Source organism: Conger conger, chromosome 3, assembly GCF_963514075.1.
Source record: "Conger conger chromosome 3, fConCon1.1, whole genome shotgun sequence".
NCBI lineage: Eukaryota > Metazoa > Chordata > Actinopteri > Anguilliformes > Congridae > Conger > Conger conger.
In genome coordinates, this window is record NC_083762.1 from 15,214,989 (window position 1) to 15,229,283 (window position 14,295).

General features: G+C 43.7%; 1 protein-coding gene across 1 annotated transcript in view; it reads left to right on the forward strand.

Moving 5' to 3' along the window:
- Window positions 1-2,427: 2,427 nt before the first annotated feature.
- LOC133123378 (calpain-1 catalytic subunit-like) overlaps window positions 2,428-14,295 on the forward strand; it is a 31,223-nt gene continuing 19,355 nt past the window's right edge. The window contains exons 1-2 of the mRNA XM_061233824.1: window positions 2,428-2,527; window positions 11,909-12,355. Of these exons, the coding sequence (XP_061089808.1) occupies window positions 12,104-12,355 (252 nt within the window). The 5' untranslated portion in view covers window positions 2,428-2,527; window positions 11,909-12,103. The remainder of the gene's footprint in view (window positions 2,528-11,908; window positions 12,356-14,295) is intronic.

Genomic DNA, 14,295 nt, shown 5'->3' on the forward strand with positions numbered 1-14,295 from the left:
AAAGCAACAGAGTTCTAAAACACTGACTGTGGGCAAAAAAAAGTGTGTACAGTGGAATCTGTGTGAGGGCCTCTGTAGTAGACTACTAACTGACACCTTGCTGACACCTTGCTGTACGTCTGTAAAGGGATAAACCTCTTCAATCTGCCATGGAACCCTGTGGAGCCTCTACCATCTGGACAAACCAGCTAGAGGTCACAGCCGGCACTCAATGGCAGGCTACACACTCCTCTGACTGCAAACAAATAAACAGGATCACCAGATTTGCATACAACTAGGTGGGTTACCAAAAAAAGCCACACAATAATGTCATCATGTCAGTGTAAAATCTCCAAATCATCAACCAGTTTGGGGTTGCTGGTTGAGTTTTCCAAAACTACTTTAAGCTCACAATATTGGCTTGGAATATGTTTTTTGTATTTTATTTTTTGACAATATGATGAAAAACCAGGAGAAAGTGCTGGCATTAGTGTGAATCTCGAAGGGGGAACCCTCTGTAAGGCTCACTGAGGTGAGTGCAGTTATTTAGGTCACAGAGCAGGAAAATGTCAGGTGACAGTCACACTGGAGCTCAACTCTGCCCCCTAGAGGACCAACAAGGAACCTGCAGGAGACAAATCATCGTTGCATGGGGTTTAACCTCTTGAAAATTCCAAGTCAGTGTTCTAGCTTTCAATCACCATAGCGATTGCTACATCAGTGTCAGGATGTTAAGTGCAGAACATTGCCATTTATAATCACATACTTGTGATCTTACACATTAAAGGGTCAAATATACTATTATACTCATTTGCTTTTGCAGATGATACCTGTTAACCACAGTGAGCATGGCCAAATTTCACAAATAATTATCCTTGGTACAATGTATTAAAAAACTGTATTAAAGACTGACCTTAACCAAATCCTACCAATAACCCTTGATTATTTTTGTAATCAAATATAATAATGATGATGTATGGGCAGTGCCAGAATATATAATGTGGCAATACTGCTTACAAAATATATGCATAGTTAATAAAGTTAATATATAATATATAAACTAAGTATAATACAACATAAAGTTCATATATAATACGTCATTTTGTGTTAATATAGTGACTGACAGTTATCTTTTTGTTGGGCCCCTATTCTTATCATTAGCTGGAAGTCCCAAACGAATTGAGTGTTAATACATAATAAAAGGTGCTTCTTGCTCCATCATAAAGTGGTAGATTGCATATAGGTAGCCAGCCTATGCTCTTATCACCAATCTTCTGTCAGCACTCTGCTTAAAGGGATGGCCTTTAGAGAGGGTGTTTATCACCAGCTGGCTCACACTCTTTTACTGTTTTAGTGCTGTGGCTAAAGTACCGCACAATAAACACTGGTTTTGAGTAACTGAGGTTTCAACATAATTTTATCTGACACCTAAATTACACTGCTTTACACGGTTTGTCCATGGTTTTTTACTAATGGAAAGGAAGTATTTGGTAAACACCTCCCCCCTTCAACAAATTCTGGGAAGCTGTCTTAGTTAAGACGTTAGTTGTTAGATTCATTGTTGAAAGCCCATTGTCCCACAAATAATAGTTATTAATAAGAAATAGCTGCGTTGAATACAAATTAAGTACTTATCCAATTCATTAGAATGTATGTAAATTATACATTGTATAGAACTAACGGGGTTCAACTGAACCGAAATGTAATTCAGAAACCCAGTGGTTGTGCCGGCTATTCCTCTTAAAGAAAACTTGCTTCCAAAAACCCATAGGCTAACTTGTAATAAATAAATTGGAAATACTGATGACATTAACACTAGAATCAAAGGCAATTCATACAGAGTACGACCGGAATAATAAAAAAAACAGGATAGGGTGGGCAAGAGGCTACTGCGTTATTGGGGTGTTAAATTTGGCCTGTAGGCCATTGTGGCATGACAGCCATTCGCTTGTTTACAATTACGCTATATAGCCAGCAGATGGAAGCATTTCCGAATAAATAGTTTTAGCTCCAAATTAAGAGGGAAATTTTCAAATCCACACCAGCAGACCGGAACAAAAGGAGACGGAAAATAGCTATAATATTTATTTAAACAATCCTAATACACATATTGTATTAATAACCTAATTGTCTACTTAATTCTGCACATACCAAGCCAAATTTCACAGAGGCAACTGGCAATTCACGGAGTAATTGGGCTTGTGAGTAGCATCCGTGAATGTGTTGTGTTTATGGTATATGTACGCCCAAAACGTATATCTTAAGGTAATACATACTGCTGTCGATTCCTTGGACAAATCTGTCAAAATGAGCAATTGGTAGTAAAAAGATTCTTAGCCCTGTCATGTTAATGATTTACAGGGGGAAAGGGGCTCGCATACTGCGCAGACTCACCTCCCTCAGACGTCCGAGGCACTTCGTGGGAAGGGCACGGGGCGGTTCTTTAAAATAAGTCTACAGTATGAAAAAGAGGCAGCTTGCGGAAAGGTTTTCACCACCCCTAACCTCAATAATATCACTGGCCCTTACACACGGAACCACGGCAAAGGTAGCGAGCTAACTTCCTTAAATAACATAATCATGGTTAAATTACGAATTATGAACGTTTATTGTGGAATATATGAGAATTAGCATGGCTTATTATAAGTTATTATTAGTGTTACTAGCCTGTGTGTATTGTAGTGATTTTAAAGTGTTACTGTTTGAACTTGTTTGTATTGCTGGTTATATTTTTTATAACCCAGTAACGGATACAGTTTTGCAAACTTGTAATGACGGGCATGTTACTTTCCTCATTGTGCTTCCGTAGTAGGCTTCGTATTATGATCAGCATCGTTTTCATGCACGCTTTTGGTGCCATCCGTGCCACCCAGAAATACAAATATCGAAATATATCGTCCTGTTAGAACCTGTTTCAGAGATTGAGAGCACTAATCTCCTCGTGTTGTGACCTGCAAAATGAGATTTGTAAAGGCTACTTGTACCTGCAGATTTGTGAGGTAGTAAACCAATTGTCAGTTGTGCAAAATACCATATTGCGCTGCTGTACTCCAAACGTATTGCACATTTGTAAATCTGCTATATGTGTTCAACGCGAGGGATACAGATGTACAATTGTTTTTCCACGTTCAGAGTACAAAGCACAAATTCAGACCATTCCTCAGATTATTTGCAACACATTTGTCTTCAGGGAGCAGCCTTATCTTGCACTCTCACGCACAGCTTGTCACCAAGATGTGTGACGAGAACATCAACAGCGTCTGAGATCAAGCGAATGGACCCCCCGAGAGCGCTGAATCGAGCGTGTGTGCGGTATTGGAAGTTGCTCGGTGAAACCTGAAACGAGCATTACAGAACGCGCACGCGAGGCCATTGTTAAACGGCTCTGTGGTTGCTTCATTACTGAGCGAAGATGCAAACAGGCTTGTGAGAAACAAATCGTGAATGACTTCCGAACATGGAAGGGGTATAGCCTAACACATAATTATCTGTAGCCTGCTATTATGGCCATAACAACGTAGGCTACATGGACGGACGCCTATTATATGTGTTTTCTTAGGCTATTATATGAACTACACTGATTATTAAGCTGTCGAAGGAGAATCAAATGAGAATTTATCTAAACAACACGGACATAACATAGGATAATCTTTCACTGTAGTAGACTACATTCTTGACTAGGTTGGCTGCCTAGATCAAATGCCCCACTGGGTATCACTGCCGTAGCCTACCACTTTCTGAGATTCGCAATTCAGAAATTATAAGTGACAGCTGTATTTTCGTGACGAAATATGTGAACTGTCATTGTGCTTTCCATAACTCCGAAATTAGCCGACATTTTCACCCTCCCAATCTACCATTTTGCCTACCGGTTTAAATGCATATAGACCACCCGAAGGTTTTCCGCAGGGGCCTGTCTTGCGTGGAGTTAGCATGTTCTCTCAGTGTTGGGTACTCTGGTTTCCCCCCCCCACCGTCCAAAGACATGCATGTTAGGCTAATTGGAGGGCTTAAATTACGTGAATGAATGGTGTATTATATTTGTCCTGTGACGGATTGGCGTCCTTGTGTTCCTGTCTCTCATCCCAAATCATGCTGGGGTAGACTCCAGCCGCGCTGCGTCCCTGAGGAGGAATACGGTAGTTAGATAAGAGACGGGTGACCATATAAATGATACTTTAATAAATCGGTAATTTGTTATTTAGTGATGCTTTTATTCAAAGTGACTTACAGTTGTCTAGACTAAGCAGGGGCCAATCCCTCCTGGAGCAATGTGGGGTTAAGTTCCTTTGTCAGGGACCCAACAGCTGTGGGGATCTTATCGTGGCTACACCGGGGGCTTGAACCACAAACCTTCCAGGTCCTAGTCGTGTACCTTAGCCGGTACCTAGACTACAGGCTGCCCCAAAAGGCTTGCTGTGCATGGAACAGAGTACTGTTGTACACATTTCAGTGGCAATTAGTGTCTCTCAAAAAACACATTTAAATCTCTACAGGACACTATGTTGCAGTGGCATTCACTCTGTGTAAAACCATAGCAGTGAGAACTGCTTTTGCCAAGTACACACACACACGCACGCACACACACACAGACACACACACACACACATGCACACACACACACACACACACACACACACACACACACACACACACACACACACACACACACACACAGTATAGCAACCTTTCTTGATATTTTTTCTAAATTGTGAATTTTGTTATGCACAATTTTAACATTTTGTCTGAACAGTGTTGATGAATAGGCTAGCCTCCCTCAATTACAAACCCAATATATTCTGACCCAGTGCCATAAATCAAATTAATAAATAATAAATGTGTTTTTCTGCATAACATTAGCCTTACCCCTGGATTATGCCAACATGATCATGAGGTATAAATATATGTCTTGCCCATAGGGAGTGCCTATCTGGGTTCATTTGGTTAAGAAGCTTTACCTAAATTGGAGGTAGAGTAATTGCGTCTCAAATGAGCAGATAATCTTGTTTCATTAGCTCAGTGTCATTGTGTCTGGCACGCCCACTGAGGATTCCCATGTGTTTGGGGTTTGACTTGACACCTGTCATACTCCTGTGTGTTTTTAACGCTTGCATTTATGGCACATTATACAGCGGGTGTCCTCTTCGTCCTCTTACTGATGGCTCTATCTTGAAGTGGTGTCACACTTGTTGATTGTTTTCCCCCTATGGGCATTTCAGTGTCTTTGGCTAAACGTAGCCACACCGCTTGAAGTAATTAGCATTGTGTGTGCATGGACTCAGGATGTTTACTGTGTCATCAGCATCATGTGCCCAGTGTTTATTTAGATTTGGTTTTGGTTTTAGTTTGGGGCTGGACTTCGATGGTTTCAGCTCCTGCATATGGCACACCTTCAGGGGCGTTATCAGATGATCTCATCATGCTTTAGAGAACGCAGTACTGCAGCTCCATGTGTGAGGTTTCATTTACTTTCATTTTACCAGGTCCCATTGAGATTCAGCATCCCTTTGCTATGACCTGGTCAACAGCCAGGTTACAGTGTAAATGGTAAATGGTCACAATTTCTGTTTGCTTTACTGGCACTGACACTTATTGGGCCTTCATGTTGAGAGACTCCATATGCAAATGGTGTCTGTTGATGTACAATTGGCGGCCTGTAGCGTAGTGGTTAAGGTACGTGACTGGGACCCGCAAGGTCGGCGGTTCGATTCCCGGTGTAGCCATAATAAGATCCGCACAGCCGTTGGGCCCTTGAGCAAGGCCCCTGGGGGGGGATTGTCTCCTGCTTAGTCTAATCAACTGTATGTCACTCTGGATAAGAGCATCTGCAAAATGCCAGTAATGTAATGTACAATTGATGACCACCCCTCGGATCAACTCTTGACGTTTTGTTGCATTTGGTAAATGGTTGGCATTTATATAGCGCCTTTATCCAAAGCGCTGTACAATTGATGCTTCTCATTCACCCATTGGGGGGTTATGTGTCTTGCTCAGGGACATGCCTAGGGTGGGAATCGAACCGGCAACCCTCCGACTGCCAGGAGACTGCTCTTACCGCCTGAGACAATGTCGCCCTGAGTAGACACATCAAACATGCACAATACAGTAGAAATATAAAAGGAGTAAAATTAAGTGCAATAGCAGTTAGGTCACCATGGACAGTAACAGGAGCACACATTGTGAATAAGACCAAATATTTAGTTTGAACTGATTTAATATGTGTACTTCAGTATGTGTGCATCCTAAATATATGCAAGTTGTGTCAGTATGCATCCAAAATATGTGTGCTGTTTTGTGTATGCTAGTGGTAATACTATTGTCCTGAGCCTGGAGATAATAAATTATCTTACCCTTACCCTGCAAATCTTCTAATGAGTCAAAATGTCTGACCTCATTGGCACTATGTTTGTCTTATTAAGCAAAATATGAATAGAAATAAGTTTTTAGTCTACATGTGAATAACATACCTGTTGAGATTTACTTATTTGTTGTCATGGCTACATGGCATCCAGTGTCAGCCATTTTGTATCCTTGTGTTTGTTGATTCTGTGATGTCACTGCGTCTGCAGTAGATTAGCCCAGCGGTGGGGTTTGTTTCTGTGGCGTGTAAAAGGTGCTTTGTGCCGTGTGTTCCGCCCTGCCGCTTTACATCTGTCACCCCACCTGCAGTGCGCTGGGAGAAAGGGCCCCCACGGCAACACGTGAGAAACGCAGGCTATCAAATATTCATTTCAGTTTTTTACAATCATCGCCTGGCTTGGGACCCAGAAAATCTCGACCGGAGAGAGGACGCACAGCCCAGTAGACGGTTTTATTTTGCGCTCACGCAGGATGTAGTTTGTCTCCCCACTGTCAAACTTTCGGTTAGACATTCTGTTACACACTTAATGTGCTTCCTGTGACTGCTTGATAAGGAGGGTGCGTCAGTGGTCGTGGTGCATGGTCGCAGATATAAAGTACTTTGAATAGGAACAAAGCATACATGCATGTATTCTGAACCTTTTTTGAAGTTGCATGAGTTCTGGCCTGAGTTTGAACTATTTTAGACAGTTCAAAAACATCAACACTCCAGTCCACAAACACACACTGATTGTATGGCTGTTTGCTAATTTTCACCATTACCCTGTTTGGGTGACATTAGCTCAGGAGGTAAGAGCAGTCTTCTGGCAGTCAGAAGGTTGCCAGTTCGATCCCCCTTCCCAGTGTCCCTGAGCAAGACAAATGCTCCTGGCGAGCTGGTCGGTGCCTTGCATGGCAGCCAGTCACCATTGGTGTGTGAATGGGTGAATGAGAAGCATCAACTGTACAGCGCTTTGGATCAATGTGCTATATGAATGCCAACCGTTTAACATTTAATCTCTCTCTCAGGTCTTACTCCAGTTCTGAATGGATATCGTCTCAGGTTTTTATCAGTTCTGTCCAAAAGCAACAAAATACAGCGGTGGGCATGCCATATTAAATATTTGATCAGTTTAACTTAAGTCTCTCTACATGAGGCTCAAATGCCCTGTACACAGTATTGCTGAGTCAGCAAGATAACTGCAGTGAGTAAAACACAGAACAGTTCTTTTTATGTCAGTCCATGTTCTAGAATTGGGAGGGTTCCCGGTTTCACTTGGTGCAGTTATCATTGCATTACGTTACTTTACAGGCATTTAGCAGACGCTCTTATCCAAGTGCAAATCAAATTATCCAGCTAGCTCAGTAGTCCAGCTTCCTGATCCAGGCTTCAGAAGCCTACTCTCCTTCCCTCAGGTGAAGCCTGTGAGGCAAGTCCAGCTCAGCCACCCACAGACCCATACATAGTTCTTCACAGGCATTTTTTCTTTAATGTTTTTTTATATCAAATCTATCTGTATCTATGTTACTGAGCTAGCTAGTTTGCTAATCTGTCGCTATTAAGTTTTCTAGTTGCCTTCACCCGCACACACACACACACACAAAAGCTGCTGCCTTCCGAGCTTCAGTGAGGGAAGGAGGGTATGTTGGGAGCCTCAGAGCAGGGCCGATGTCTCACTGCAGCAGGGAGAAGCAGGGCCTACGTTTCTCTGCAGTGAGCGAGGCCTAGCGTGCGTTTCGGATGGGTGTGGCTCCAGTTGGGCTGCACAGCTGCAGTGCCTCTCAGCTCACAGCCGGCCTATCAGAACAGACGGCCTGGCCTGTCTGAACAGACGGATATCGCCCCTGCCTTCCACTTCGGGGAGAAACAGGAAGCAAGTTGTTCTGAGAGAGAGAAAGAGAGAGAGAGAGAGGGACAGAGAGAGAGGCAAAGAAAGGGGGGGGGAGAGAGATTTTAGAAACCCCTTTATTGGGACAATATTCAAAAACAGAAAGTATTGCGCATCAAAAAAACAAGAAACAACAAAAAAAAACAACCACAAACAACCCCCTCTGGCAGGGAGAGAGGCAAAGAGAGAGAGGGAGAGAGAGAAAGAAAGGAGAAAAGTTTGAAGGGAATGCACATTATAACAGAAGGGGGAAAGCCAGAGACCGTCTGTGCAGCAGGAAATAAAATCCAAACAGCACGGGTGAAACTCAGATGAAATCATAAACGTGTGAGCGGCTCTTGCTTTAAGATGTGAGAAGCGTTTTGATTTCACTTTGTGTGTGCTTCTGGCTCTGCTCCAGCACCGATCTCTGCTCCACGCCCTGCGTGTACATTCTGCTCTGACTGCACCTCAGACACAACCCCCCCCCAGGAACCTGTTATATCGCCTGTGCGCGTCCTCAGGTCCTTAGCTGCAGTTCTGCGGCTCGGCTAAATTAATAGCGTTTGTGGTTTCCTGGAAGAGCTTTGCTCAGACTGTTGTGCGCATTCACACTGCAGCGAGCCGAACTGGGTTTGAAGCCTCGAGCCCTGTGAGTAGTCCCTCTGCAATTCTCACAGGGCATGCGAGCTTGTGTCAGACTGGCAGCGCGGACTGGGGAGGAGATAGGATTAATGAGGACGAATGCCATTGGAGAGAAGTCACTCGAAGTCAAAGAGGAATTCGATGGGTGGAGAGGGAGGCCCGGGGGACAGAAAGACAGGGAGAAGGTGAAGAATGCTGAACACTTCCTAAAAAGTTCCTAATGCATGTCCCCGAGGAAGTACCCCATAGGTACATAAAATGTAACCGCCTGCCAGCAATATATAATTTATTTATACCTTTTGCTTGGGAAACATACTAATTTGTAGTGTACTCAAAAGAGAATATTACCGTACTTTCATGGTACATTTGGGGAATTTGATCTTTGAATGAGAAAAATGTACCCCAGCTGTCGCTTTGTTTCTGAGAGTGTTAAGGGGGGGAGTTGTGGAGAGAAGGAGAGACAGAAAGAGAGTTGCATGTAACAAAGGAAAAAGAAAGCGTGTAGGAAGCAGAGCTAGAGATGGAAGGTATTGTTGGTGGCAGCGTAGTTTTATGAAGAGTAGGTGTTTGGAATGCTTTTCTGTTTTAGTTTTTTCGCAAGTCTGTGTTCTAGAACTCTGTTGCTGTCAGTCACCAGCGGTGATTGTTTCATCAGCATTAGAATGTTCAGTTAAGAACTTTGTAATCACATGTTTGTGCACTCTCAGAAATAAAGCGAAGGTGCATTTTTGTTCTTCAAGGATCAAATTTCCTCAATGTACCCCTTAAAGTACCGCAATGTTCTCTCTGGGTACAAATGAGTACGTTTTCCAAGCAAAAAACAAACAAACAAACATACAAATTAATTATATATTGCTCGCGAGGGGTACATTTGCACCTATACTGCCCCAGCGACATTTGTTCCCTTTTAGGCACTATTTGTACCGTTATTTCTCAGAGTTTGATCTTATACCTTAAATGGTTAAAGGTTAGGGGAGTGAGCCTGTAGCCTAAAGGTTGCAGGTTTGATTCCCAGGCAAGTATCCAGCTGTGTTACTGTCCATTAATGCAAAAGCTGTGTATGTCACCCTGGATAAGAGCTTCTGCTATATGCCTGTAATGTACAGGTAATGTTATGTAATTTACCTCCTGTGATCCCACGATATGACTGATTCTACGATTTCAGACACATGTCTGATAATGTGACTTTCACTCTCCCACACTGCGAGTGGCCGTCTTCTCTTTTCCTGTTTTTTTTATTTATTCAGTGTTGGGGGTAGGGATATAGCAATCATACCACAGAGGGTGTCCTGTAATTAGGTGTAATGATACTGAATGATAATCATATGGTTGTTTACGCATCTGTGCACCGGGGGCAGGCATTTAGGCAGCGTGTGTGTTCTGCTAATTCCCTGTGGCTGTGTGTCTGGTAGCTGGCATCGCAGGGGAAGTAGTTTGCGCAGGAGGAAGTGCGTCGTAGAGCGTTGGCATGAAGTGTTCACATGACACAGCCCACGCCCCGACCTGCTGAACACGTCACTGTATCGGGGCGACATTGGCTCAGTTCATAAGAGCGGTCGTCTGGCAGTCGGAGGGTTTGCCGGTTCGATCCCGCTCCGGGTGTGTCGAAGTGTCCCTGAGCAGGACACCTATCCCCCCAAATGCTCCTGACGAGCTGGTTGGTGCCGTGGTTGATGTGTGAGCGTGTGTATGAACGGGTGAAGGAGAAGCATCAATTGTACAGTGCTTTGGATAAAGGCGCTATATAAATTCCTACCATTTACCATACAGGGCTTGTTTTGTTAAATAGCAGAGACAGCGTCTATTGACTGGTTCACCATAAGATTAATGAGAGTGAGTCTGAGGTTTTATTGATTTTTCAATGATGTATGTGGAGGCTATGTATGTGCCTATGCTGTAAACAATAATCATAATCATAATAATAATACACTATTTATAGCATAATAGCACTTTTCTAAGCAGCGTTGCCAAGTGCCTTACTGGAAACAACAGTGAAGAATACAACAATGGAAAAACATATGACGCTAGGAAACCACATAATTATTTCTGGCTTAAAAACACGTTTGTGTAACATTGAAGGTTTAAGGTTACTGTGTGCTCGTCCAGTAATATGCATGCTATGTGATAAAGCATCACCAATCATTTACTTTCTTTCATTTTATGATACATTTACATGTTAAATGTGTACCAATCAGATGTAGAATTAAAGGTATAATAGGTATAATTTTGGACTTCTAACATCTCTCCCCCTTCTCTGTGAACGTGCTGACATTGAAACCCCCCCTAACTCTCTCTGCCCAACAATCGTAAAAATAATAAAAAAATAACAAAGTAATTTAGACATTATACACAGGCCTACTAGTACCTCATGAGTATTTTCCTTGGCACTGTAGTCTAGCTGTTGTAAAGAGATCGTTGACTGAACCATGTGTGTGATGTTTCTTGGTTCTGATTTGTCTGCTGTTGAGTGGGCCTACACACTGTAGCAGGCAAAGTGAGTAATTGTTTTGGATTCAAATACATTTCTACACATTTACACACAGCTTGTGTGCTGTATTTAAACCTATGAAATTCTCTCAAAGGGTACAAAACCCCACCTTCTGGTCCGCTTGGTTGGCTCAGTTGCACCAGACAAGATCAGCCGAGTGCAGAAACGTATTTGACCCAGGTCTGGTACCATGGATCATGCATATGTTGTCTCTCTCCTATGGGGACAGTGAAGTTCATCTAAATCTTCTGTTATAATGTCTGTGTATCAGTGCTGAGTGAGTGCATGAGTGTGGTGAATGCAGAGGTGCAATGTCTGGGTTCAGAAAGTAAAAATTATTTTGTTCCAATCACCTGGATTTGGTAATTGACACAATTCTTGAAGCAGGACTGATTTTGATGGAAGCACAGACTATAGCAGGACGTTTCTGGTCCCTGGACTTCACACCGTTGCTTCAGTGCAGGTTTACACTCTGGTGGACTTCTGTTAGGGCCCATATGATTTGAGGCTTAGGCTTAGTGCACATGAAATGCACATTTATGCACCAGTGCACCTGATTGGTTAACATTGTCCTGTCTCCTTCCCCCAGGGGCTGATTTACATGTTAAATCCCTGCCCTGCCTTCTGATTGGCTGGAACCAAGCCTCTGCAGCCAGGTGATTGGTCGAAGCCCTGCCTGTGCCACTTCCGTGCTCCGTAATTGGCCAGCCTCCCTCCTTGTCTCCTCTCTGATTGGCCGCCGCCGTAATCGCTTGCCACTGGTTGCCGGGCAGAAGAGGGGAGGATGGAAGCGGTGTGTGCGACGGGGATGGCCGCCAAGCTAAGGAGCCAATGGGATCGCGACGGGGGGCTGGGGCAGAACAACAACGCCATCAAGTTCCTGGGCCAGGACTTTGAGTCCCTGAGGGCCCGGTGCCTGCACAGCCGGACCCTGTTTGAGGACGAATCCTTCCCCCCCCAGACCTCCTCTCTGGGCTTCAATGAGCTGGGCCCCCGGTCCTCCAAGACCCAGGGGGTCCGCTGGGTTAGGCCCACGGTGAGAAACAGAGAGAGAGAGAGAGTGTGTGTGTATCAGTGCATGTGTGTGTGTGTGTGTGTGTGTGTTTGTATCAGCGTGTGTGAGTTTGCAGATTTCCAGGGACATTTGGTCTGCTGCCAGTGGAATCACCTTTGATCTGCGGTTCCTGTAATTCCCATTTAAACAACAATATAAACAATTGAACTCTATATGAGTGGGAGGGTTATTGCAGTGTGTGTCTGTGTGTGAATGCATGCATGCGCGTCTATCTGTGTGTGTGTGCGTGTGCGTTTTTTGTGCATCCGTACTTGTTTATGCGTGTGTGTGTGTGCGTGTGCGCTTACGTGCATGTGTGCGTTCTTGTTTATGTGTGTGTGTCTGCGTGTGTGTGTCTGTGGGTGTGTGCGTGTATGCTTGTTTATGTGTATGCTTGTGTGGGTGTGTGTGTCTGTGTGAATGCGTATTTCAAATTAGATTCAACCAAAAACAAATTAATCAGAATAAAACAGTCAATGCATGATCAATCTCATCTTAAAAGCCTTTGATATAGATTAGCATTGAATAGGCCTTTTGTTATAGGCCTTTTGTTTGCAGTCAATAAGCACCAGTGACACTTTCTCTGGTGAGTCCAGTGCTTGGCCTTGTGATATGACAGTACTCCTTCTCAGAAGACGTTATGTCGCATTGATGCTGTCAGATAGACACACTCAGGCATGTGGCCAGCTCTGGGCATGTAAGCAAGCTAGGGCATAATGACTGAATGCCATTTTAGTTTTAGTTTAGGCCCTGGTGTGGCCCAAATTCTCTGTTAAATTCCCATGAATTATTTATGGCCCTCTGCCCCAAATTGGCTTTACGTAACCACAGCACCACTGCTGAATGCATTTAAAAATGTTACAAAGTGTTGCTTTGAGATTTTTGGATGTCAAGATGCAAGTGAATGCAATGCAAGTCAGTGAAAGGAAATGAAAACTTTTATGTAAATTAAAAGAAAAGTGAGACCAGTTCTTTAGGGCTGACAGCAAAAAGGTTGGTGATGCTTTGCAGAGGTGCTCATGGGAATTGTAGTTTGGAGGAAGTTTTAATGGACTACACTACGCCCGTCTCGGGGGTGTGCTCCACTGTGAAGGGTCCCCTGATGCTTGTCCAGCTGCTTCCTCATCACCAGCTGTAGTAACAGGACACACCAGCACATTTGTATTTGTTCTGGCGCAATTCAGTGTTTTTTCTGTGTCTTGATTCATTGAAATTATAACATAAAAAAAAAATCCTTAATTAAAAACGTTGCTTATCGACAAAACAATGCCCCGGTCATTTTATGAAAATGTTCCGGTTTTTATTTTCTGTAGTTCGATAAAGGACAGTTGGGAGCTCGGCTGTTTGCTAAGGCTGTTTGCTTTGTTTGCTTTCTGGAAGTTTCTCAAACACAAGTTTCTGCTTCTACTGCAGTTATTAGTTAGCCCCAGGGTTCCGAGTGCATCGCCTGCCTTACAAATCCATCCATTTCAGATTTCACAAGGGAGGATTCATTCTCCTCATATTGCAACGGCGCACAGCGAGGGTAATAAACTGCATGTGTGAATAGATAAACTGATAAGACATTTCCTCCAAACACATGGCCTGTATCTCAGGCGTGTTTGTCCATGTAAATGACCCCAGTGTTCCTGTTCCTCGACCTGCCTTTCCACGTCCTTTTCACTGTCTGTCTGGGGGGTAGTGTTATCCCTGTCTGACCTCTCTATGGCTGTGTGTGTGACTGCAAGGTGTGTGTGAGAGTTTGTGACCATCTCTGACCTGTGTGAGCATGGGGCGCGGGTGTGTGCCTGTGCGTGTGTTTGTGTGTGAAGGTGCGAGAGAGAGACAGAGAATGATAGAGACTCTGACCTGCATGTATGTGTGTGTGTGTGATAGAGAGAGAGAGAGAGAGAGAGAGAGAGAATGATAGAGACTCTGACCTG